This window comes from Gambusia affinis, linkage group LG17 (genome assembly GCF_019740435.1).
Source record: "Gambusia affinis linkage group LG17, SWU_Gaff_1.0, whole genome shotgun sequence".
Taxonomy (NCBI): domain Eukaryota; kingdom Metazoa; phylum Chordata; class Actinopteri; order Cyprinodontiformes; family Poeciliidae; genus Gambusia; species Gambusia affinis.
In genome coordinates, this window is record NC_057884.1 from 5,299,800 (window position 1) to 5,326,723 (window position 26,924).

The following is a 26,924-nucleotide window of genomic DNA, read 5'->3' on the forward strand; positions in this document are numbered from 1 at the left end:
TCTTGCTTTAAAGTGAGATTTGGAGAAGTGGCGGCTTTTGATGCTTGTACACCGCTCTGATGCTTGAAAGCCAACATTCATATTTTGACAGCTCCGGTCCTCGCCAGCCCGCAGTAAGGACGCTCATGTCAATTTCCCCCAAATGCGCGGATCGGTACTGTACGGATCCACAGTCGCTTTCCATCTGCGGAAGAAGATCCGCTTCCACCGACTCTGTAGTCCACATGACGCCAGTCCAGCCAAAACAGACTCAGATGATTAAAGGTTCTGGCGGGATCTTAGTGCCGGTGTTAGCATAAACATTATATAAATATTTCTTTTAATAGTCTACAATAATTTATAAATCAGGTTTAAAAAGCCTGTCAGTTTAGGCATTTTGATTTAATTGAGCCTCTTTGGCGCGATTCTGACAGTTAATTGGATTTTTTGGCAGTTTTTATTTACCCACGCTGTCTTTTATACATTGTAAATAATATTATTGACGCCTCCGCCAATTTACTGAATCTGAACCAAGTGAAGCTGAAATTATACCACTTGAAGCAAGCATATCAAACAGACGGTTTTGTTTGCCAGAACAAATTAACATATATATATATATATATATATATGTATATAAAATCATGCAGTGATTGATTAAATTATGACACTATCCATTCTATATATATATATATATATATATATATATATATATATATATATATATATATATATATATATAAAAAAATATATATATATATATATATATATATATATAGAGAGAGAGAGAGAGAGAGAGAGAGTACAGTTTTGGCTTAATTACTGCTATAAATATTTTGTTATTTAAGCAAATGGTCCTTTTTGATTCTGTATACTCTAGTTAATGACTAATCAATTACTAAATTAGTTGACAATTATTTTAATAATCGATTAATCCGATTAATCGTTTCGTCCTTAATCAAATTGCCAAACAAATTCTATGGCAGTGTAAGTTTTAATTAAAAATATAACTTTTTTGACCCTCAAGTCCTCTTGACTTGACAATTTTGGCTCATGAGGCAAAAAGTTTGGACACCCTGAGGTGGAGGGGAGAAAAAAAAAAAACAGCGATTAAAGTACAAATATTTCTAGTCTTCTTGAGCAGCTCTGGTGTGTGGTGATCTCAAAATGAACCTTGTATGTTTTACAGACGAAATATTATTTTAATTACACTCCAAAAACCCAAAATCACTGGTAGATTTCTTCACTTGTCGTATGGGAAAACGTTTTTTTATAGGTAAAAAAATATATATATATACAAGTGGAAGCAGGAATCATGTTTGGCACAGAGTTATGTTTGGAATAAATTATGCCTGAAATGGCATCAGAGTTAACTTGATTGGATTTGACAAGAGAATCGTGTTTACCTCAAAAACAGAACAATCTATGAGCTGCATCACACTCCAAAAAAAAAAAAAAAAAGTTGTTAACTGTTGTGCGTGACAAAACCATCCGTGCAGATGTGACGAACAGAACTCTACAAGATAATGGCGGGTTTTTTTTCTTTTCGAGGGCATCTTTTCAGCCGTCTAAGATGTTCAGCTGGTTATCAGATCAGATGCGGCGCGATGCGCCTTTTTTCATCTTTTTTTTTTTTTTTCTATCAAAGCTATCGTTTGGGTTGATCTGGAACTGAAGTAGGCTACTTGTGCAGTCTCATCTGAAAACGACCTGAAGAGAAGTGGAAACATTCACCACTGAAACGAGATTACCTGACGCTGGTGGGACGGGTTGGGGACAGAGCAATGTGCTGTGGTCCGACGCTCTGGTTCATTTATCTCCCTCCGCCCCCTAATCTCAGGTTTACTTCAGAGCAAACGGCATGAATGGTTCTTGTCAAACGTAACATTTCAAAGTGCATCGAGTCATTTTGAAGTTGAACCAGTTAGAATCAAACTGGTCGTGTAATTTGTTTAAGTACAACTCAGTCACAGAGCTGCAGCACTTCCTGTACGCTACTACCTTTAAATTTTTTTTTTTGCCACCATCTCATTTGGTTTGGTTTTAGACTTGTGAAAGGCTCTCAGTGGCTAAATATATTCAGACACTCTCAGCGCACTGGGTTTGTTTTTGCACTCTGAACCTTTCCTTTGCTCCGTGCCAATGTTTACGTTTGAGACACTTGATGCTTTTTTTCTTATTCGAACAAAGATATCACTAAAAACCAGGAAGAGCAAAACAATCATTATAATTTTACATGAGCCGAACCAATTTGAGGGCGAACGCATCAACTCCCAAGACGCCGCTGGAGTTGAATAAAAAAATAAATAAAAAGTTAGGTAGAGGTTAAGGGGTTGGCAATTATCTCTTATCAACTGTCTTAAAGAAAAATTCTTAAAATATTTTTGATTTATTGTTATCTTGATTCCAATTGTTGACATAAAAAACAACCAAAAAAAAAAAACCCAACAGCAGTATAACCAGAAGTCCTGGTTTTGTCGTTGTCTCTACTGCTCCACGAGAGAATTCATAAATATCATTAAATTTGATAATATAATAAAATAAGGTTACTGTTTGGGATTTAGTGATATAAATCACACTTTTCTCTAAGCAACTGGCATCCTAAAGAAGTCTGTTTTAAATGAGAATGTTTTTCAAGAACAGTATTTGTGGCGCAATCCAGGCACAGCCACAGTATTCCCAAAAAAAAAAGAAGTAATAAATAGTTTAACAATTTTTCTTGTTATCACAATAGTACCACAAAATATGGAGATAAAATTTTAACTCCACATCGCGGCTGCTAGTAGAGGTTAGGCTATAAATGGTGATGATCTTGTCATTTTGCTTTGATTATAAAACTCCCCTCTAGGAGCCACCATGTGGTTTTATGTAAAAGTACTTAAAAAGACAAAAAAAGGTGCTTGATCAAAATTGTTACTGACAGGAAAGTGTGATGAAGACTTCAAACTTCAAGAAAAAAAAAAAAAAAAAAGAAGTCAGCACTGATCTTAGCAAATTCAAAACTACTGACGGGTCACAAAATTACTTAGTAATTTGTAGGTTTTCCTGCTCAATAATGAAATGATATACAGATTTCATTGTTTTTTTAATAAAATCTGTATATTATTAAAGACTCAAAACATAAAAGAGGCTTTGGACTTTTGCCTTATTAACGAAAAAACAGACAATTTCCAAATTCTTGACTTGTGGTCATGGGCCAAACAAAATCACTTCAAGGGCCACGTTCTACTAAATCGGTCATCCTGTTAACGGGATAACAGACTTTCTGGTGAGAAAGTCGCGAGCCGTTTCACCTTGGTCGTCTTGGATTTGCTCTTTATCCGCTCCTCGTCTTTGCGGCTTCTCTTCCTGGAGGTGGAGCGCTCCTTCCTGTCTCTGCTGCGCTCCCGCCTCTTCTCCCGTTTACTTCTAAGAGAGCCCATCGAAAAACGAATGAACAGTGACAAACAAATGAACCAAACAACGAATTAAATGACTCAGGTGCTGCTAAGAACGGAATCAGATTTGGTGCTTGACGTACTGACCGTTTTGGTGAAGGTGATCTCGCTTTCCTTTGAGGGCTTCTGGACCGATCTTTGCTCCTCCTTTTGTGGCCTCTAATAGAAAAGAAAAACTACGTTTAGTAAAAACTTTTAGTAGGATAAATCTCTCTGCCCGGCTTTCTGACCGTACAGCGAGACAGAGATTCACAGAGAAGCAGCAAAAGCAAATGAGGTGGATTAGCAGAATTTGCCAACAACTGATATTATCATTTAGGAGACGTTACTGTGGAATATCATCACTGCTACCCCAAGAAAATACTCGTTAGTGTATCAAGACAGAAATAAAACAGTAACATGGCAACAATCGTCAGTCAGAATCCTCGTTGAAGACGATAAGAGTTACGACAACATATGATTTCCCCTTTAGAATAAAATAAAGTGTTTTTGAATTGATTCGAAAACATGGCCAAATATTCAGATTTAATTACATCTTCCATCAGTGCAAAGTCGAGATCACTTGGAATATGGCGCCCTCTTCTGCTAACAGTGGGAAGAACAATGACTTTTGTCCACTAAGTGTTATAGAAATGTGAAATGTGTGACAGAGACAAGCAGAAGTACTGTACTGCATTTAGACTGGGAAAGTAAAAGAAAACTTTGTAAAGTCAGCTGCTGTCAAAGCACCTGGAGCGACTCCTGGCATGTCTCTTGTCTCTGGAACGAGAGCGCCTCTTGTGGCCGCTCCTTGAACTGTGGGCGTCACCGCCAGGAAAAGACCTTTGTGTTTGCCTGATCCACCAGAATTGGAGACAGAAAATAAAGAGGGAAAACATCAGCGACTGGACATCACAGTACCGCTATGGTGTCAAACTGGGGCTTTGTGAGCACCTGTGTTTGGAGCGGGACCTTTTCCTCCGTGACCTCGAGTGGGAACGAGAGCGCGTCCGGGAACGGGACCGCCGTGACCTTTGGGAGCGGCTGGAGGAACGCTTCTTGGTCTCTACAGAAGCACAGAGAAGAAATCTTAGCGTCAGCATAAAAAAAAAAAAACAACTTCCGCTGAGTTACGGGACACTTTGTGAGTATTTCAAATCAATCCACATCTCCAACCTGGCTCTATGGCAGCAGCGATGGTGGACTGGGCCTCCCTCACCCTCTTCATCACACTTTCCAGCTCCTTCGCAGCAGCCTGCGGCGTCAGCTCAGGCGGCTTCACTATGGCATTATTGGAATGATTGACCCTGGAACAGATTTAACCGTATAATAATAATAATTTTAAAAAGAACCCTGACACTTCTCAACCACATTTCACAGCAGATGGGTGTGAGAACACACTTCAGGGGTCTGTCTCCAAACATGACTCCGTTTAAAGTGAGGGCTCTGGCCACCGAGTCCTGCTCCACAAACTCTACGAAGGCGAAGCGGGTCGGCTGAGTCTCGTCTCCGGCCATCCGGACAAACTTCACGTCTCCCACTTGCTTGAAGAACTCCAGCAGCTGCTCTGCAGTGGTGGTCTGGGACAGATGCAATAAAACTATAACAAACTGCACATTTAAAAGCTTAAAATAGTCTTAACACCAAGAAGTCTCTATGGGAACTGAACTCTGCACTGAACTCACAAAATTAGTTGTCTTCCGAAGGCTATCGAATACCCTGGATTTTATTTAGGGGTATCGAAGCACGGGGAGCTCATCATAGAGGTCACACTTTGTAAAAATGTTGAAGAAAATATGCATCTAATGATTAACTCTGTAGTCAATTTGTAGTTATTCTGGCGACAATTAAATTAAAATTAAAATTGTCGCTGCGTTCTGTGGATTTTTCACGTAATTGTTCCATACAATATTAGAAATACACTACAGGATACAAATAAAAAAGTAATTCAATTCATTTCTAAATAGAAAAATAAACATTTTCTTGCCTAAAATACAACAATAGCATTCCTTTAGTGAGCACCCCATCATTTGTAGGATGCATCTGCAGCTAAAAAGACACTTCTAACATCAACATGTGAAAAGCTCAAGCCTTTCTCCTCGACGCAGCGTCGATACAGTGGAGGACTGAGCTGATGATTATTTTTTTAGATTAACTGACTGGATAACAAAAGGTTCTTAACAGGAGATTTATTGATTTTTTTAGAACGAGGTAAAGCTAAAAAATATGCTCCTTCCTTAGTTCTGGGTTGAACATATTTGCAAGCTTATCTTTTTTTAATGTGAAATGCAAAACAGATGCATTTTTCTTTTCCACAATTTTGGCTTAACTACAGCTCTGTATGTTGTTCTTTCAGCAAATTGCAATTTTTTTGAGTCTATGGACTTCAGTTAATGATTAATCAATTATTAAATTAGTTGACAATTATTTTTTAGAACTGACTCAACTTGTATTAATAATAATAAAAAGGTCTTAATAGGAGGTTTTGGTTTTTTTACAGAAAAATATATTTCAGTAGAACTATGCCACCTGAGGAGTTATCTATAAACAAAGGTTTATTTTTATTATTATTGTCTGAGGAGCATCTTTTCAAACAGTTTTAGCTCATTTACTTATGAGTGCGTTTTTCTTTCAGCAAATTGCCCCTTTTTTTGTCTGCATGCTGCTGTTAATTAATTGATTGCTACATCAGCTGACGATTACTTCAATACTCAATTAATTGTTCCAGCCATATACACAACTTTAACTACCTTCATTTACTTAGACGCTTCTTTAACCTCACCTGTGAGTTTAGGTTTCCAACATAAACCGTCCTCCTAATCTCATCGATTTTGGTCGGGTCGACATTGCCGATGAGGGGAGGCTGAGAGAGCACAGAGGCTGTGGCGTCGAGGCCCGCTGTGATCCGATTCACTAGAGGGAGGTTCAGCTGTGGGCGTGAAACGCACGGATGGATGCTAGATTCAACGTATGCATGTGAAGAAGTAAATTAAAAAAAAAAACAACACCCAAAATAAAGACAATGACTCACGTTCTGAAGTGGAGCCGGAGTGGGAATCGGCAGCAATCCTCCGCCTGGAATCAGACTGGGTACCGGGGCGGCAGGTGCCAACAGCGACAGAGCCTTGGCCTCCTCTGGGATCTTCCCTGCAGGACAAAGCTGGACGTTAGGGGAGGAAAGGGAGGCGCTCTTCACTCTGCCTGCACATTTATCCCACTGTATTCTAGAGAGAAAGAGAGCATACACTTCCCCATTCAGCCTAAAGAGTCATCTACCCGCTACTTCAGACCAAGCATCCTGACTTGGATTTGATTAATCTACTCTTCTCAGTCAATATGCATCATTAATATAAAGTGCAAAAGAATAGCTTCTTATTAAAGAAAAACAAAACAAAAAGGGAGCTGATTATTTGCTTTTTTTTAAATAGGTTAAGTAAAAAAGAAAAAGAAAAAAAAAACACAATGCAGAGAATGAGTCAACACTTTGATGTATGGGTCACCTGTACTGGAAACATATTGGTCATGAACCATACGATATCAAGCATGGGCGCTTTTCCGCGGGGGGAGTGGGGGGGGCGATCGTTTCGCAGTGTTGGAAAGGTGTGCAACACAAGACAACCCCCAATGGCTGCATCACTAATAGCACACAGAACATCAGATACAGAAAAGAACAACAGTTTTAAGAACTTTGGAAATGCTAAGAGGTCAATAAAACAACCAATTAGGAATTGTGTTCACTCCACTGTGGATAATAATATTCTTCCTTTCTCTCTCAGGAGGAAGATTTGAAAGTTTTAAACGGAGCCTTGCAAACAGATTCACAACCCTTCAACTTTCCCACATTTCCTCAAGACGCAGCCACAAACTCAACTCTGCTCCACTGGGACTTTATGTGACCGAGCAACACAAGAGTAAAACCGCTTTGTGTTGGTCTAGCACTGGGGCCTGCTAAGAGATCGCAAAGGTCTCTTTGGACCTTCACGATCCAAAGAGCCATTCTGTGGCCCTCAGTCCACTGAAATAAAACTCGTTTAGAGCCGCATGTGTCCGAAAAAAGAAAAAAAAAGACAAAAACCTGCTAAAGGAATTTTGTTGTAATTTTTTTTATAGAACCACTGTTTTATTTCTATTATTTGGTTTTGGAAAAAAAAAATGCTAAAAATTTAAACTTTATATACATTTAGTGTTTTAAACCAAAAGTTTAAAAAAAATAAATAAATGAAAAATCTAAAAATCATCTTCTGTGTTAGAAATTTAGTGCAATTAACAAATATCAAAAGATGAATTGATACTAAAAAAACAAACAAACAATTATTATATAGTAAAATTCAAAAACATCACTTGGTTTTAAATTATTTTTACTGGGAGGTAATAGGAGCCGATGTGGAACGTCCAAAGAGCCACTTGAGACTCCGGATCCTTGCATTGGAGGCTCCTAGTCCAAAAAAAAAACACATCAAAGTTTGTGGTTGCATCGAGACAAAATTAGGAAAATTTTGTGAATAATATTGCAAGGCACCGTCCAATTTTGACCTAGAGCTAGAGGGAATTCAGCATTAAAGGGGCAAATAACCATCTTTGTTAAGCAAAACATGAACAGAGCAATGTATTAATGCATTACAAAGAGAGAATGATGCTACACTGATCAGTTCTGTGTCATTACTAAACATTCACATCAGAGCGGTACTGAAGTAATGTGAGGAAAAAGTACTAAATGTTGCCTTCTTAGTCCAGTGTCAAGTAAATGAATAAGTGCACAAATATTTTAAGATATATATATATATATATATGATTTGTTACTGAGGCTCACTTTTTCCACACAGACTAGCCCTTCACTACGTCAACAGACGTAGGAGACAAGAGAACAAAAGAGTTAGTGATCCTCATAGCATCTTTTGTGTGGCACACATCCCACCGGTGTGCCGTAGCAACCTGGACTGAATTCAACCACACACAAGCTCCAGCTGTAGCGGAAAGAGAGAGGGGATTGGGGGGGTTGGACAATAATCAAAATAACAAACAAAAAAATAACAAATATAAACACAACCTGCAAGTTTCTAGATAGAGACAGTAGAGAGTGGACAACATGGGATAGTATGAAAAGGAAACAAACCGAAAACAAAAATAAAGTAAAAAAAAAAAAAAAAAAAAAAAAAAAAGAGACAAGGTGTCCATCTTGGAAGGTTCTGCGGGCTATTCTCCGGGTCACAACCCCCCCTTGAAGGCTGCGTTGGCCCGATCGGGGATAGTGGCTTGGAAAACAATGCCTGACTCAGGCTAGTGTAGTGTAACAGCTGGGCCAGTCTAGTCATCTGATATGCACACATAATCACACAGAAAAAACATACAAAACCAAATTAATAAACTCATTAGCCATCCAGCACCAAGTCACGTGGACACAATGCATCAGGTTAGAAGTGTAATCATTGTGAGTGTACACAGGGGTACCAACAAAAGGGAGTGGGGGAGAGAAGGTAGGAGTTTACCTAAAAAGAGCACCAAAAATTTCTTTTTTTAAATTGTAAGAAAAAAAGGGGGAGAAAGACAGAGTTTTATTCTTTAGCAATGGATTTGGTTATATTTATTTTAGGTGCACAAGCTGTACTTCCAGACTGTCCAGTATTCATGGTAACGTTGATCGCCCTTAATTTATGCGACACCAAACAGAAACTTGAGTGGGTGCTGTGGGTAAACCCACAACCTGTCTCAGGTACTGGACCAACAAAATGCTTTAAATCCAATCTAGACATGGGCCGGTTTCTGCTATAAGCATATATCATAATCCTCCTAATCAGTTATCACCAGGTCAAACAATGAAAATGTCTTTGCTGTTCATCAAATGTATCCAAAGAACCCACAGAACATTATTTTCTTATGTTTTGTAACTTAAATGAAAATGGAATTGGACAGACTTAAAAAACAAAAGTCATATCAGATTTTTGATTGCTGCACTGCCAGTCAGCTGGCAGAAAGAAGCATGCTATAGTTTCTCTCTCACGTGCAAGAAAGGGAAAAGAATACAACTAGTATGTCTGTATTCTCTATTTTTGCTTAAATTTCACAAAAATACTGAAAAAATAAGTGTCTCATTATATTAGAAGTAACAGAAGAAAATATCTCTAATAAATCGTCTTAATTTATAATATTTGTGTTTTAAGTCTTATATTTACATACCGGCCCATGGCTGCTCTAAATTATCCAACACCAGCCGTGTTTATTTCTGAAGACCACTATACACCCCCCTCCCCACGACCACGACAGACATCAAGGTGAATTCCAGAGAAGACGTCCACAGCTATTTATAAATGTTTTTTTTTTATTATTATTATTGTAATATGATTAAACCAAGCAGCTTGCACTCACCTTCTGCGCAGGGAACCACTATCAAAGCTCTGTCAATAAAAACAGTGTTGGTGAGATGTTGCGCCACACCAACACTTGAGGGGTCTCGGTACTTTATATAACAAACTTTGGAGGAGAAGGACAGAGGGGTGTTGCTGTGGGAAGAAATATGGACCACAAAGAATAAAGTTAGTCGTTAAAAAACATTTAGGACAGCTACGTACAAATTCTTACGTGAGGCCCTAACAAGGCCGCAACTCCGCGGCGTTGCCTCGCTAGCTTAGACCGGAAAAGTAGCGCTTACTCGGGGGGATAGAGACGAAGCTCCTCGATGTCTCCCAGGAAGCCAAACAGAGTGCGCATCTGCTCGCTGCTCACAGCCGACGACAAGTTGGTCACCTGGACGACTGCGGTCCCCGGTATACCGCTCATTGTGCGAGCGATAAAGTGTTTCTTCTTCTGTGTGTGTTGAAATTAAACTATAGCGTTAAAACTGTATAATTTCTCAGTTATCCCCGTCGGCGCCAGAGGGTGGCGGTGCAGGAGGTTTTAGACTTCTTCTTGTTTTTGAACATCGTTTAAGAATCAACATCGAGCACTACTGCCTCCCCCTACAGGAAGAAACAATACACTACATTTAAAATGAAGAAAAGGGAAAAAAAAAGTAATATTTTCAGCAATTCATAAATTTATATAAGCTCGGTTATTGGCTCCTAACGCATATTTATATTAAATAATACAATTAAAGTATAAAAATAAACTCAAATTTTAAATGTATGTTTCAAAGCTAGTTTCATATAATCTTTTTTTAAAAGCTACCTATAGGACAAAAAGAGTACCATTTTAGGACAAGGAAAAGTAGCTATCTTTAATCTATCTGCTATTGTTAAAATTAAATTTCCTTCCACAAATAACTTTTAGCACGCATTTTAAGAAAAATACAGACATAACCCTGATGAAACTTTACAATAGTGAATGCACAATAATTTTTTGCTTAAAAAAATGCAGTGGTAATATTTACAAGTATTAGAAAATCTATAACCGAAACACGAGACTCCTCTACTGTAGGAGTTGTCACACAGCACAACATATTTGTGTTTTTTTTCTTCTTACCTTCACAAGCAGCAACATTTTTTACATCAGCGTCTGAGTTAAATGAACGACAGATTGTTTAGCAGAGTTTTGACTCACCGTCAATCCATTTTATATCGAACATACCAGGAAAACAATTTGAAAAAGACAGAATATAGTAAAACGTATAAATAAAAGATTTCCCTGTATTCATAGCATAACAACTCAAATTTTCAAAAAATTGGGGAAGGAAGCAGTATAAACTTGGGGTCAAATATTTTATAGTAAATGTGTACAGCTGTGAAGAGTTGGAGTTGGCTTAAAGAACAGGGTCCAGCAATATACCTTTCAACAGCAGCATAAAAAAGTGAGACTTTTAGCTTCTTCCATTCACTACATTTACACAACCACTACTTGCCAATCTAAGAATTCTGGTCATACAGTTGTTGGTAGAAAAAGGATCCAACCATGTGCACTTAAGAATGTTAGAATTGCCAGGTATGGTACACATATGCTTGAATTACAACACGTAGACAAAATTTGTAAATTGGGCATTTAAATTTTGCAAATTTGAGTGCCCAAGAACCATGAAGGTTTTGTGCTCAAATTTGTTTTGCTCTGTCTGGTCACCATGGATCTAAAACATTCACACAAAATGAGAAGCTCAAGCTAGAAACTGTTACATCTATTTGAATTGGGTAACAAAAGTAGCACAAAAGTGTAAACTGCGGTCAAGACTTGCATATTCACATGCTTTTAAGTGAAACCAATTTTGAATAACTACCAGTTACTGCAATTTATCTTCAGCAGGTCCAAAAGTAGCACTTATTGAGTTCTTCTCAGTTTTCCCGAAGCCCTTAAGATAAACCTGGATGATCGAGACAGTAAAACAAAAGCATCACTGTTAAACAGCATTAGTTTATTGTCCCACAGGTAACTTCTGAAACAGGAAATTATATACAAAATCTGGAATGTTGGATAAATGCATATCAATCATCTCACTGTGACCGTTTCCAGAGAAACATTAGAAATACTAGCTATACATTTAAATGGGAGCCTCTGCATTGCAATTTATTGCTGGTTTTACAATCGCAAGTCACAAATGTTTCTTCGGTTATTTACAATTTGATTAGTAAGGTCTAAAATTTCATGTAAGTCTGCTAAATAAATACAAAAGTGGGAACGAAAAATGCAAAACACGAATGAAGAAACAGTGAAAAGATTTGTTTTCATCCCTAGATTGTCTAAAGTAGACAATTTTTTAAAAGTGATTATAAAGTGACCATAACCCAAGAAATTAATCTCTGTCGTAAAAAACAAAAAAACAAAAAAAAGTAAAGAACTTTAAAACAAATACAATCAAGGATTTCATCAGAGTACAATACAACACAATGTGCGAAAAATGTCACTTTCTTGTAAATAAAAACTGACCAATTGCTAATCAAGTAGAAGAACTAACGACCAACCTCATTTAGAACAAATATTTTTCAACAGAAAATTATCCGTTTAATTTAAATGAATTAAAATGGGGTGGGACAAGAAAGTTTTTTTTGTTTTTTGTTTTCATTTGGTTGCCAATGCAAAATGCAAAAAAAAAAAAAACAAAAAAAAAACCCAGAAGATACTCTACTGGCAACAAGTGACGGAAGTGAAGGAATTCACAGGACAATGTGTATTTTATCATTTCCACGAGTTTGGGAAACACGTCTCGCTGCTGTACCTGTGTCTGAATCTCTAGAGGTGGGGGTATAATATAAATCTTGATCACACTTATTTCTCACAGTCCTTTTACAATTGTTTTCAGAATGCTGAGTCAGTAACCCCCCCCCCTGACCTCACCAGCCCACAGTGGAAACTTTTAAACACACAAACAGCGAGATATTCAGCACTCGACAAAACAGTAAAATATCTCGGCCAAAGTGACAAAAACTCTTTCACATTTGCTTTTTGAGCAATGCCACACACACACACACACACACACACACACACGTAATTTCTGTGCCATTTCATTGTAAAAAAAAAAAAAAAGAAAAAAGAAAAAAAAAAGAATAAAATCACAATACAAAAAACATGTAAAACCATCAGGGAGTACTAAAAGCTTGTGGTTAAGGTTTAAAAACGATGCCGTGTGAATGAAAATAAAGGCTTTTTAAATATTGCTTTGAAGCCATTATGCTGCAAATGTACTCGAAGGGGTTGCGAATGTGGGTATTGCTTGGATTCCTTGGGTGGGAAGAGCTGAACATCCTCCCCTTGTTCCAACAGTTCAAGGTCTATGGCACTTGACAATTTGTGTCTCCCATCTCTGTTCTCTGTACAGCGAAGGAAAAACAATAAAACAAACAAACAGAAAAAAAACAACAACAAAAAAACCACAAGACTGTGATGAGTGACGGGAACAAAACAGACACAAAAGGCAACCTGTGGTTTTCTTCTGTGTAAAATGTTTCATGTTTTTGTTTTTTTTTAATTATTTATTATTTTTTTGCATTGATGACGACCTAAAAGACGAAATCCCCACAATGAAACATGTTGATCCTAAAATCTCTCTGAGAACAGTCCCTGCTTTTACCTTCTGTTCATTTTAATGCTTGCTTTGGTTAAATCGAGTAGCCTTAAGGTGTTTTCATCGAAAGCTAGCTTGTCTACTTCTAAGCACCTTTATGTCATCCTGGCGGAACCAGATGTGCTTATTGTCCCAGTTTTAGTCCTTTTTTTTTTTTTTCAAACAAAAGTTGTACCTTTTTAAAGAGACATGAACACAAGAACCCGCTTTTTCTCCCGATGTGAGGATCTCCATTCTGCTTTCTTCTCTCATCGTAGGAACACCTGCATTTCTGAAAACGTCTGACGAGTTGGGATGAGTTTCCGGATGGCACAGGTCTGGTTATCCAGAACATGACTGAGGTGGATCTTGACGGGTTTGCGGAAGTCTGACTGGATGGTTCTCCTTCTTCGTTTATTTCTTTCATCTTCCATAAAAAAACAGAAACAAACGCCTCCTTGATCTACATTCGTCTCCCCATGAGAAGCACGTAACGCAGTCCCTTTTGATAATGTCGCCTGGCAACGGGGAAATGGTTCAGCTAAAGAATAATAATAAAAAAAAAAATTCAAAAATAAAAGGCAAACTTAAAGACAGAAGAGAAGAGTGGGAGCCCTGCCCCCTAGTGGTCGCCTCCATGCCCATCTGAGGAAGTAAAACCCAAATCTTGACAAGTGGTTGATAAGTCGTTGACTTAAAAAAAAACAAAAACAAAAAAAGCGGATCTGTACAGAGATCAGAGTTCCCATCAAATCTTCAGGTTTTTGTATAAAAAATATATATATATGTATACCACAGTGACGGCCTTTTGAGGACACGTACTTGCATGTGTTTGCTGCTGTTTCACTAAGATCCACTACATTCAGTGGTTTTCCCCGTTGCATCGAGGCGACGAAGACCTCTGAGGATCTCAGCTATAAAGAGTCCCAACAGGTGTCAGCAGATCAGTCTCTCTGTGTATAAAAATATGACAAGTCACCATAGATTTCTTTGCTCTCCTTTCATGTGCTGCGCCGTTCTGCCGGAGGACAGATTCAGTCGGGTCTACGCTTGCACTTCTCTTACGATCGTTAAATCCACAGTGGATGGAAACGTCTTGAGCAGGGACACTGCATTCCCATGATCGATGTTCACGAAGCTGTATCCATTTGCCTGTGGACAAAAACAAACACACACACACAAAAAAAAAAAAAACGGTTTTATTTCCCCCTTCGAAACAGAACCAACATTTCATGTCTCTTACTGTTCAAAATTACTTGATTTATTATTTTTTTTAAACAAAATACCTGAATTATTTTATCTCCGGGTTGAAGGATTTTGGACGCTGGCCCCTCAGGTTGAACTCGAGTCACGAAAATGCCCTAGAATTACGAAACCAGTGGTTTTCAACTATAACAATAAATTAAAGAAGCTTTATTTTTTTCTTTCTTATTTCAAAATATGTCATCGTTTCAGAGTTCTCCCTCTCTTTTTGGTTAATAGAGAAGCATGCATTTCTACAGAAACTAAAAACAGGCTTTGAGTACAAACCTGCAGGAACCACAGACTGATTGGATGTGCAGATTAACTAATGTATAGAAGTAAAAAATAATGAGGCTGGAACGATTAATCACGATTAATCGATTAATGAAATAATCGTATACTTATTAACGTGATCAGCTAATTGTTACCTGGAGTTTTCAGACTCAAAAAAGGTCATTTACAAAAGAAACCAACACATTCAGAGCAGTAATTAAGCCAAAACTGTTAGGAAAAATAAGACAAAAATGCAAAATGTGTCCAGATTGTCAGTAAATATAATTTAGCTAAGACTCCTGAATCAGTATAGTTTTAGTTTCACCTGGTTAAGATTTTCTAAAGCATTTTAAGTAATAAAATATTTTTTTAATTAATCAAGGAATTGAATTATTTGTATATTTTAGTGCATTTCTAATACGTCATGAAAGGCTTAAGTGGGTAACTAAAATATATAGAGAATGTGCCATTTTATGATTAATCGTTGGTTGCAGCTCTAGAAGAGAAATAGATGAATGAATGGATCCAAGCACGGACGGATAAATTCATGGACGCACATACGGACAACTAATGCAGGAATGGATGGACAGATACTTATTTAGATCTTGAAAAGTACTTCAAATCAAATTCCAAACTTTTCCAGACTTTGTAGGCACCCGGAGCACAAAATGTCCCTAAGAGCAAAAGGAAAGACTAGAAGATGAAAGGTGTAAGCTTACATTATCCTCGGGACGGAAGGGGTTTCCCCGGCCTCCCACTCCGCCCGATATACTGAAACCCAGCTCCGGATTCTTCTCTACTTTCACACGGATCTGAAACACACCCACACACTTTTGATAAGCTACCGTTTCACTTCACTCCCCGTCGGCTACACATTCCTCTTTCATTAACACACGCCAAAGGCAAAAACAGCAGGACTCTAAAGAAAAGAATATCAAACTAACTTGCGATGGTTCGTTGGAAAGACAGGAACACTGATTGTGTCGGATAAACAGGAAAAATCTAGGGAAAGATTTGCAAAGCCTCTGTGTTGACAGAAAGTTCTTCCTGATGGGAAGGTTTGAAGTAAATGCCCAGAAACACGATGCCTTGAAAGTTTCTCCCCTTGAACTTCCTACTTAAACCTAGTATTGATCTATGCAGCTGAGCGAGAGGGAAAATAAAATGAGTACTTTAAGAGATTAAGTCTTTTATGAAGTGGTAGAAAATGTTGGAAAAACAAAAGGTGAACATCTGATTCAGTTTCAAGTCTTTTTCAGCCTCTTAACAGGTTTTCTTCCACAATCTTCCTGTTCTTATGTCCATCCATGTTCTTGACAACTATGAAGAAAAGGTGTCCCTCAAGGCACGATGCTGGCACCACTAGTTTTACTGTGGGGGAGGATGTTCAGGGTGACGTGCCGTTCACCTTCTTCGTCTACACAGCTTGTGGCGAACTGATAACAGAATTTCTTATGGCTTTCTACTCGCTACTTTGCTAACAGGCCATCTGCATCTTTTGGTCTTCGTGATGCAGTTTATTTGCTTATGTTCTTTAAAAATATCTTGGCATCTGTGTGTCAGTATAAATAGAAGTATAAAAACTTCTATTTGCACTGAGGTTAAACTACACACAGGCAGACTCTGCTTACTAACTAGGTGACTCAAGAAGACATTTGCTTGCTTTTTAAAGGACCAAATATGAAAAGTTAAAAGAGTATTAATTATTTAGCAGCAACTACATTTAGAAGTTTGTCGTGTTGAAATACCCATTACCGACCAAACACAACATCTGCCAGCAACACCCGCAAACTGAAACAAGCGATTGTAATAGTAGTGCTATAAAAGCTAAAGTTTCATTTAGGTGTTACAAGGCCTCACCTCTTGCTGTAGCGTGTCGTGAGGAATGCGCGGAGGCCCGTGGGGCTGCTGGGAGACTTTGAGCATCAGATAATCGATGAGCTGCTCTCTGGAAGGGTGACGAGCCATTGAGCTCTGGCTCATCTGAGGACGTCCAGAAGGGCCCATCTGACCGTTCATCAAAGGCACCTAGGCAACAGAAACGCACACTGATAAACAGACTGCTCGGCACATGTGTGCAAGCTCAGTGCTTTGCTAAATATCGACGGGTGAAAATCAAGAAACGTTCGGCACGCTTTTGGACTAAGCCCCCCTTTAAGTAAATAAAAGTTTATTTAATAAATACAGTTGAAACCAGAAGTTTGGACTAATTTTTTTTTTCTGGATAACATGCATTACACCTACTTTTCTGTGGGGGTCCATGGTGTAGCTTTGTGGCCCTTGGGGAACGAAAACATCATCCTGAAAGGAACAATTGTATAATTATTGTACTGAAATGACACACACCAAACATCTACTTGGTACCTTTTCAATCAATATGCATGACATCAAAAGGACGACAGGGATGACATCCCTGTAAGTCAGTAGCAAGTCTTTAATTTGACATAAGAGGAACAAGGAAAAAGCACAACAGTTTTTGTTTTTTTTAAATGGGAAACATTAAACTGTGATTTGCTCAAATCAAGAACTAAGCGGAATGTGGTTAAGTTTATGGTAACAGAGGAAGCAACACGACACACACGGATTAAACAGGATCGAAAGTCTCCATCTATGCCAATTCCCACGTCTACGTTCTTAACGCACACACTTTCGCCATCTTACCTTTCGTCAACATATTTTTTAAGTCCACACATGAAGTGGGAGCTTGCGAAGTCAGGCTGATGTGATCAGAGGTTGGAGTGAAGATGTCGGATGAACAAAATTAAACGTTACAAATGCAGTTAAAGGAGGAAACGTCATGGTTCAGACAGCCGTCACAATTACAAGACAAGTTATTTGAGGTGAGACGGTGAGGAATACTGGGATGTTTCGGGGGTTTTTACGTTAAAGAGCACAGCATATTTAAAAGGGGCTCTTTTGTCCCACTTAAGGGATGAAAAGCATCGATTAATAACCTAAAGTTGATTGAGCTTATCGATGTTACCCATCGATAAGCTGCCATTTTCTCAAAAATCAGAGTTTTCTCCAGTCAACTGTTGGCATTTCAAAACAGAACCACATAAAGTGCATTTGCTTTCCCACAACGGACCCTACTTCGACCGTTTCTCCTTCCCGTTCTGGTATGGTGGCGCCATCTTTGTTTTTCTATCAACTGGCTCAGCTTTAGGATGTCTCTGATGGATGGCGGTTAAACTACAAGACTAAAAGACATAAGTGAACATGTTGTTAGTTAATGGATGGGTACTGATTTTAATTTAATAAACAATGAATTTACGATTAATCGTAAGTCGATCAATTGTTTGCATCCCAATCCCATCTGATGTTCGGCTTGCATACAAACGATGGCTAAAGAAGTTTAGCTTTCGAAACCTTTAAGCTTTCTACTGGATTTATTTATCTACTGGTTTATTTTCTATGTTAAAAACAAACAAAAAAAGGCCCCTGTTAAAAAGCTGCTCCCATAATGATCACAAAGAACATGAAACTCCAATCTGTCCAGTTTTCATTGAAATCAGGCACCACACATGAATTTTAGTAACAGGAAATCAGATGTTGAGAAACACTAAACTCTGGTTTTCTATAAAAGGACAAGCCAAAGATGGCTTCTCAGGGTCTGATTACTTCTCAACATCTGGTGGACAAGGAAACAGAGATTTCCTTTACTTTCGAAAATGATGTGAAACTAGCAGGAGCTGGAGCTTGAGCTGCGGGCGCTAGCTACAAGGTCGCAGTACTCACACGGAAGCTCAGGGCTCCATAGGGCAGTCGGTCAGCGCCGCTAAAGGCCACGCCCCCTTGGCCGGCATGCATATCCCTACAGCTGCTGTAGTGAGACCAGCTCAGCGGAGGAGTATTGAAATTATAGGAGCGAGACAGCGCATTCTGACGACAAGGACGCAGCCGACATGTCGGAAGGTAGCCATGCAATCCACCGAATGAGTGACAGATTAAAAAAAAAAAAAAAAACAAGATAAAAACATGGACAGATACAGTAAAAATCAGCATGCAGTGAATCAGAGGAGCTCTATTGATGGGTTAGTTGCCTCTGGTAAACATGTACTTCTAATTGTTCAATGGCAATTTAATATAAATGCTTTAATTAAAAAAAAACCAAAGTACTGTCATTGTTCCATGGCTTGCTTCAAACCTCACAAAATGTGCAAACTTTTTTTTATTTCCAAACAGCCACATTTGTGCTTCTAGTGAGCAAAATCTAGGAACTTATGTTTCATGCTGCTGACCAGCAACAAGTGGGGGCAGGGCAGCGCCAAACTCAGATCGCTCTGGGCCTTTCTCTGGCATAAAAGGACTTCAAAAACAACATTTATCTGATTTAGAGCTTGATGTGGGGAGATGCAGATGCATGTATCTGTGGTGCAAAAGAGTATAATACTATCGACAGAGTGTCTGCAACTCAACTTTAAGACTTTTAAGACAATTTAAAGACAATTATATTTCCACAGAGATGTACAAACATTTTCTAGCCTACTGACAATAAATTTGCACTTATCCATGATAGACGCGAAAAAAATCTAGCTAGCTAACAAGTTTATGTTAGCAGTGAGTTAACAGGAACCGCAACACAATGGAGACATCTGAGTGCAACTCAAACCTTTGCTCGACAGAAAATTACAGTGAGGAAAAAAACAATGGGAGAGAAATTTTGTCTTGACTGGATTATTTAAAGACCTGTGATTAACAAATTAGAGGCCAACTTACTTTTTAAAGAGAATTTAAGTAATTTTAAGGTCTTAATTTTTATTTTTTGTATATATATATATATATGAATTTAAGACTTTTTAAGGATGCATAGGCACCCTGATATATCTGAATAGTCTGTAGAGTCGGTGAGAAGAACATAAACCTCTAATTTAAACCCAACCCTCTATTCAGGAAGAAAAACAAACGTTGAAACACTGAAATATTTTGGTCACATCTGCACTTTTATTTGTTACCTTCTCCATTTTCTTGGCTCCAATGTGCCGCATCACTTGGTCTCGCCAGTCAGTTGGCACCCTCCCTGGTCCCATCCCTCCTGACACCTGACCCGGTCCGTCAAGAAGCGAGTGCTCAGACTTCACCCTGGTGTTGTTCCGCTTGCTGGGGCTGCTTTGCTGGTAGCTGAAATCACTAACGGACATGGTCCTTTCTGGAAGCTCGTGGGGCGCGGGCCTGGCTGTGACGGGCCTGGAAGCGATGGGTGCATCGATGCTGTAAGTGCGAGTGGAGAAGGGCCTCTGCATGGCCTGGCTCATCGCCAGTGGCCCCCTGGCGAGGGTGTGGATGTCCCTGTAGGTCATGTACTCCCCCTCGGGAGCTTGAACGCGCTTTTGGTCGCCCATTGAGACTGAGGAGGCGGAGCTGCCTTGTCGCTGCAGAGTGCTGCTTCGAGGCGGCCCGCCGGCAGAATGAAGCCTCTCCTTGGTCCAGTCTCCCATGGGGGCCATAGGGATGCCCCTCTGCTGGGGCTGTAGAGTATACGGAGGTGCCTGGTTACGGTTTGAGTAGTTGGTGTTGGCGAGGGAGTGTGGATGAGGAGGGAGGTAGCCTTGGTGGTCCCGTTGAGCCCAGAGGCCGTCTTTAGGCACAGCACTGCTCGCGTACTGGATGTTATATTGAGGGGGAGGGACTCCCATGCTCATGCTGGACGACCCCGGATATCTGCTAGTGCTAACCGGAGCCTTAGAGGATGACAGCAGGTCAGAGGAAGACGATAAAGAGCCGGGGTAGACCAGCAGATTCTGGTCGTTGAGTAGCTGACTGGCCGATTTGCTCCGGACGATGTTCTGACCCTGAGCTCCCGGACCCGGGACGATTCTACCCGCCGCTGCTGCGGCAGCCTCGTCGTCCCCATCAAACGAGTACAACTTCATCCCGCCTGCTTCTATATTGCTGACGCTGTGGGACTTCGTCACCTGCGGCGGCAGGGGACATCTTTTTTCTGGAGACAGCTCCTCGGTGCTGCGAGACAACGACATGTCGCTGCTGGCGGCCACGCCCGTCGAGGCGGACGTCTCCGCTCTCGTCCCATGGCTTCTGTTCGCCAGGCCGTTGATGCAGTCGCTCCCCGGCTGGTTCCCGTTCTGGAAGTCGTTGCAGTCATTGACTGAGCCGTTCTTTTCTTTGTCCGGCTTGTTGAACTGCGCTGCCTGGTACGACGGCAGCTTGGTCACGTTCATATTGATCTGGTCCCACTTGGTGTAGGCGTCCCCCATCCCATTGGTTATCCCCTTCTCAATGTAGGCTTCCATAGACAGGTCGTAGTCCGGTGGGGTCTGCTGGGTTTTTAACAGGGTCTGGAGCGACGGTTCGGAGCCGTTACCATTGTGGAGGAGAGGGGTGGTGTCTTTTGGCTGGTTCATATTCTCGTCATCTTGTCTAGTAATATTTATCGCCAAGAGAGAAACACAGAATCAGACTGCGTGGAAACAGCAGGATGAGGACTAAGCTCAGAAGAAGTGAGCTTACCTGCTTTTTGGAAGGAACGGCATCTTGGACTCCCTCTCTGGCGTGCACAGAGAGTTGTCCTGACTGCTGTCGGTGGTCAAAGACACAGAGTCTGACATCCGCGATGGCGACGAGCAGTTGCTGTTGTTCTGGTTGCTGTTGGCTACGGTGTCGTCCAGCAAAGAATCAGCATCATCTATTAAAGACAGATATCACCTTTATAAAGGTACGTCTCCAATTTTCTTTAAACCAGATCCGAATCGATTTTTTGCTTGCTTTCTTTTCTAAAGACGAAATTACAGAAAACACATCTATGATAGAAATTGATTCATCAGCCAGCCCTTCAGGACCACTGGAAAAAAAAAAAAAATCTCTTAACATCTGAAATTAAATTTTATGGTTTACCTTTTTTATCCTTACTTAGAGTCACTACTTTAGGCTGATTTATGGAAATCTCAATAAGTGGGGGTCTCATCTCTGCTATTTTCATCTCCTCTTCCTCTGAAAGCTCCTCGGTGTCCTAAAAATGAAGACAGGACGTTTTAAACAGCTGGATCTTTTCTTCAAAAGGGAGAAAACAGAGAAGTACGGTAACCACCTCCAGTGTGTCCTCATGGTTCATCACTGAACCTTCAGAAGATTTGAGGGGAACGTTCTGGGAGCTGAAGAGCTCGGACGCTTCTCTGGATTCAGTTGCAGAAGAACTTTGGGGACAAGTGGAAGAGACTGGAGCGTCCATGTCGGATGCCACACCGTTGGGAAAGGGGCCTTCGATCACCTTCGGAAGAAAAATAGATTGATTATAGATTGAAAGTTTTCATTTACTTTAGGGCTGCAACTACAGATTATTTGAGTAATTGACTATTTTGACGATTAATCAGATTTAAAAATTTGCCACATTCTGCAGATTTTTCAATCTAACCATTTAACTTTTTTTTCTACAATTTTAGAAATGCATAAAAAAAAATGCAAATGCATATTTAAATACCTTTTTCAAATAACAAACTGAGCTTTATATTGCCTAAAATGACACATAATAGCATTCTTTTACGGAGTGCGTGATCATTTGTAGCAAAGAATGTCCCTGCAGCTAAAAAAAATAAAATGATCACATGTCAAAAGCTCAGCGTCTTCCTGCTTGACTTAACATAAATACAATGGTGTCAAGTCAAAATATAAATATCTAGATTTATTTTTTGACTTAATCACGGAATTGAACAGAAAAAAGTGCTTAGCAGGAAATATTGTTTTTACAGAAGTTCTTTTTGTGTCTTAAATGAAAAAATTTTACTTTTTTTTTTTACAGTTTGTGTTGAATTGCTGCTCTGAATATGTTGTTCTTTCAGCAAATTGATTTTTTTTTTAGCCTGTATACTTGAGTTAACAATTAATCAATTACAAAACATTTTGACGATTATTTAATCGTTTAATCATGATTATTTGATTCAGCCCTAATATACATTTAAGTACGATATACTATGCCTTGTAAAAAAAAAATAAAAAATTCACATGATTATTCCTATTTTGGTGTGTTCCACAAATAAAAAAAAAAAAAACACAAAATTCCTTTCCTCCCACAACAATTTACTTCTTTGTGTTGGGTGGTCACAGATAAAGTCTGTGGTGGTAAGATCACAAAATGTCAAGAAGTTCAAGGGCCATAGAAAGCGTATAACTTGCAAGAGAAACAAAAAAACACATTTCCACATTTGTTTTAGCTACAGCTGACCTTAACTCCCACGTCCTGAACTCCAATGTGGTTCCTCTCCACTGGTTTGGATTCCTTCCCAGACTCGTCACTCGTTTCATCCTCCCTCAGCCTGTGAGCCACAGACTGGGCCGTTTTGACCATGTTCTTCAGCTCGTCTGGGTAAGGCGTCGGGTAGCGTTTTAGGTGTCCCTCCTGGAAGAAAGAAAACACACGTTTAAATTCAAAGGACTCAAAATGTATTGGAAAATCCCTTCTATTCTGTTTCTTTGCCAATGTTTAGAGTTTCCTATTTATTCCCACCAGATTGTCTTTGGTCGAACAAAGCCACTGCACCGCTGGCAGTTCTTCATTCACACGCGGATCTAACGACTCTTGAGCTGGTCGACTCAAACAGCTTTACACGGCAAAAACACAAAATATTACCAAGTATTTTTGGTTTGGATTCTAGTGCAAATACATTAGTGCCTTTACAATAAAACAAAATTAACTTACCAGTCATTTTTCAGAAAGAAATATAAGTTTGTTTTAAGTCAATTTCTTAATAAAGACGAAAAAGTACAAAGTATGAGTGAAATAATTTGACAGTGGAACAAGATATTTTCCTATACTATCTGTTAAAATGTCTTGTTCCAAAGGCAGATTATTACTCTTGTAACTAGTATTTTTTCCATCAATATTAAGGCATTACTGACTTAAAACAAGCTCTGATACTTTGCTGAAAATTTCTCTGTTAGTTACTTTTGTCTTTTTTTAAAGTATACTAAGATGTTTGCACTAGAAACCCAAAATACTTGCTAAAATTTTTTTCGTTTTTGCAGTGACCCAAGAGTTTTTTCAGAAAGATTTGTTACTGATAGTCTAAATTTTGGGGAATATTTGGTGAATCAGTCCAGTTTTGATCCTGGAAGTCCAACAGATGACAGTGTATTAATAAAGGTTGCTATATTTGTGTGGGAACTTCAAGTGCAGCACAGAGTACAACTTCTGAGAAACTAAATCACTTCTGCTTCTCCTTTATCCACGTCTGTGGCCTGCTCAGCTCTTTTGTTATTTGCATGTGCCGTAAATTTTTTATGAAAATAGTGAAACAAAAAGATCATCATAGGAAGTCTCAACCTATGTGATTGAAACTACTACTATCCCAGCCGAGGTTGACGTTTGATATGAAACAGAGGAGCTAACACTTCCAGCTCCTCCGAAAGGTTTTAGCTCCTGGTTCCTGCTTCAGCAATGAGAAAAAAACCCCACAGACCTCAGGGAGGGAAGTACCAGTATTCAAAATGCAGCTTTTTTTTGGTATCTTTCCGGATTTAAATTTTCTAAAGACTTTAGTTATAAATCTTTACAAGACATCGCAAAAAATATTTTGAGTATAAAAAATTAATTACGAGCGATATCTGAAAAATCACATTTAGCTCCAAAGGAGAGCTCAGCTGAAGGGGCAGCATTGTGTATTTTCCTGGCACACAGCGCAATTTTACAACACAATCAAGTCACTATGTTACGTTCTGTTATACAAATGCTCATATCAAAGTGTCTTCGAAGGTGGCGCTCTGTCCACCTAGACATTTTGCACAGCTGAATGGTTGCCATGGGAGATTAAAGGATTTCTCAAACATCAAGTCCAGGAATGTTTTTGATGAGGGAATGACATTATAACATGATGGAAAGCTCAAAAAAGTAAATGTTACATACTACTGCCACCTTTTTAAAGAAATGGAAGTTATTAAACAGGACTAATTCTTCATCTCTTTTTGCAAAGCAAGCAAAATTTTAATAATAAATGACCCCCCAAAACTTATTACGAATCATGCAAATGTAAAGAAACGTGCTTCGCTGACCCTTGGTGGTGTTTCTCTCTCATCCTTGTCCTCGTCGCACTCGAAGGCCACCTGAGCTCGCTGCTTGCGCTGCTCCTCCCAGAGAGCCGGATTGAAGTTTTCAGAGTCGCTACTAGGGATAACTAGAGCATAACAGAAGCCATGAGGCTGATTAGTTATATATGTATGTATATATATATATATAAATAAGTCAAACTTGGTAGTTCAAGCTTGATTTTCACCACCAGATGGCACTGTGACAACATTTGATAAGTCAAAGATGGGCAGAATGGAGGTGGTAATAGCTGAAGATTTCACATAAATGCAGTTCCTGAACAAAACAAGGCAGTTTTAGTCTATGAAACAATACATTCAGCTGCAGCCACTGTTATGCATTAACATATAAATGCAACAGTAGGAAAACAAGGCCGCAGTTATGTAAACAAGTGGTTAAAACAGTGACTCTGCTTCCCTGAGACGCTGCAAAGTCATCTTAAAGCAGCAAGCAGCTTTTTACTGCAGCTGCCTCTGATTAGGAATAGATTATGCACCTGCGTATCGGTCATAATGTGACCTCAGAGCATGCAGACAGACAGTTCACAGTTGCATTAAACACTTTGGGAAGAAAAGAAAAACAAAAACAGCCTGTGTGGTTTTCCTGTGTCAAAATAAAGTTTGGCCTCAATTTAGCAACGCGCCTACCCTTTCATGTGTAGAAAAGTCACTGAGGTGATCTAATCTGGTTTCTCTCAGCTGAGAGAAAACTTTATTGAGAACTGTAGTTAACCCATGAGAGGGTACAGTGGGTAATACGAGTCATTTTTTGTGTTCCAGCCGTTTGGGGAAAAAAACAAAACAAAAACGAAACGAAACAGACAAACAGCTGCTACGGGGAAAAATGAGAACAAGAGTGGAGTAGAAAGCTTTTGACTTCTGACCACTCGGGAGCTTAAGCGTGTAGATCCTGAACCTCTAATTACTCAAAAGCTGAGATGCAACAGGGTCAGCTGCATGCTATCTGGCTGTAAGAGAAACCAAAAGCAAAGCAACAGATGGAAGCCTGACAGCCACTCGGGTTTCTTCTGCCGCCTCGTGTAACAAACGCTCATCAAACATGCAGCCGGGGATCCTTGTAGGTCACCCATAGGTTTGTGAAAACAAACATGGTAACTTTAGTCCGGGCAATGCAATGGCTAAGCAAATTTAATCTAAGCGAAAAGACATTTTTTACGACACTGCGTTAGGTTTTACGAGTCTTGTGGAGCACTCACAGTCCTCTGCATGCTGGGGGAACATGTAGTTGGTCAGCACGGTTTTATGGGTCTCCGGATCCTCTTCTTTCTGGAGGGGGATCAGGGGCTTTGACTGTGGGAGACAGAAAGAAAGAAGGTAATCTATCTAGAGTCAGCAGCTGTTTGTCAAAGGCTCAATGAAAAAAAAAGGGGGGGAAGGGCCGCTGTGGGGTTTCCTCACTTTGGCAGCATGAGAAAGATGGACGGAGCGATGCCAATGCAAATACGTTAACAGAAGTTGCAGCCACAACACAACATTAGCAACACTAAATTAAATGTTATTTTACTTTCTCCCAGGTGTAAACCACCAACTTTGTTTGACATCTTTTTAAATCAAAAGAATCAAAGATTGTGCGCGTACTGAGTAAGGGTGCACAGATTGCTGTTTTCTGGCCGATCACTAATATTTTGTTTAAAAAAATTCCAATTTTGGCCCGATACCATTTTTATTTTGTCTGAAAAGTTGATAACTACAGCAAAAAAAGTCACCAAGTAATAATTATGATTAAAAGTTTTCAATTTAGAAAAATTATTTTAGGACAGTTGCAATTTTTTTCACCTTTCCCACTCTGGTAACAGCTTGTGTTTGTAGACGTACGTTAGCAACAAGGTGGCTTTCAGAGGTTACAAACTGTTGGCTTAATTGTTTTAGAAACAGTTTACTGTTTCCAGTGATATTAGTTCTTTTGTTCCATACTGACTTCTTCAATATATCAAATTTCAAAGGTTTTAAGTAGAAATGCCCTAAGAAATAGTCTGTTAGTTTAGTTTATTACTTTATTTAAAACA

General features: G+C 39.3%; 2 protein-coding genes across 7 annotated transcripts in view; both read right to left on the reverse strand.

Annotated features, from left to right (window-relative positions):
* Positions 1-774: 774 nt before the first annotated feature.
* Positions 775-10,303, reverse strand: srek1 (splicing regulatory glutamine/lysine-rich protein 1). 3 transcript variants are annotated; one of them, XM_044095857.1, is made up of 10 exons: positions 9,756-9,889; positions 6,893-8,704; positions 6,424-6,539; positions 6,175-6,321; positions 4,794-4,972; positions 4,569-4,699; positions 4,347-4,458; positions 4,143-4,247; positions 3,501-3,572; positions 775-3,384 (listed from the first exon to the last, which is right to left on the reverse strand). In XM_044095857.1, exons 2-10 carry the CDS (start codon positions 6,921-6,923, stop codon positions 3,222-3,224), a joined length of 1,056 nt encoding a protein of 351 aa, XP_043951792.1. In that variant the 5' UTR covers positions 6,924-8,704; positions 9,756-9,889; the 3' UTR covers positions 775-3,221. The 3 variants fall into 3 exon arrangements, with proteins under 3 accessions (XP_043951792.1, XP_043951791.1, XP_043951790.1); XM_044095856.1 differs by lacking the exon at positions 9,756-9,889 and having other exon boundaries at positions 6,893-7,028; positions 8,203-9,737; XM_044095855.1 differs by lacking the exon at positions 6,893-8,704 and adding an exon at positions 10,039-10,303 and having other exon boundaries at positions 777-3,384.
* Positions 10,304-11,703: 1,400 nt separating this feature from the next.
* Positions 11,704-26,924, reverse strand: part of erbin (erbb2 interacting protein) — a 56,320-nt gene continuing 41,099 nt past the window's right edge. For 2 of the 4 annotated variants that reach the window (XM_044095859.1, XM_044095858.1), the window contains 12 exons: positions 26,115-26,208; positions 24,865-24,986; positions 23,042-23,215; positions 21,911-22,090; positions 21,718-21,832; positions 21,334-21,508; positions 19,821-21,243; positions 17,110-17,166; positions 16,726-16,893; positions 15,585-15,677; positions 14,637-14,711; positions 11,704-14,502 (listed from right to left, as the gene is read on the reverse strand). In XM_044095859.1, the coding sequence (XP_043951794.1) occupies positions 14,395-14,502; positions 14,637-14,711; positions 15,585-15,677; positions 16,726-16,893; positions 17,110-17,166; positions 19,821-21,243; positions 21,334-21,508; positions 21,718-21,832; positions 21,911-22,090; positions 23,042-23,215; positions 24,865-24,986; positions 26,115-26,208 (2,784 nt within the window). In that variant the 3' untranslated portion in view covers positions 11,704-14,394. Of the gene's footprint in view, positions 14,503-14,636; positions 14,712-15,584; positions 15,678-16,725; positions 16,894-17,109; positions 17,167-18,603; positions 18,748-19,820; positions 21,244-21,333; positions 21,509-21,717; positions 21,833-21,910; positions 22,091-23,041; positions 23,216-24,864; positions 24,987-26,114; positions 26,209-26,924 lie in introns of all 4 variants that reach the window. The other 2 variants (XM_044095861.1, XM_044095860.1) reach the window with 2 other exon arrangements.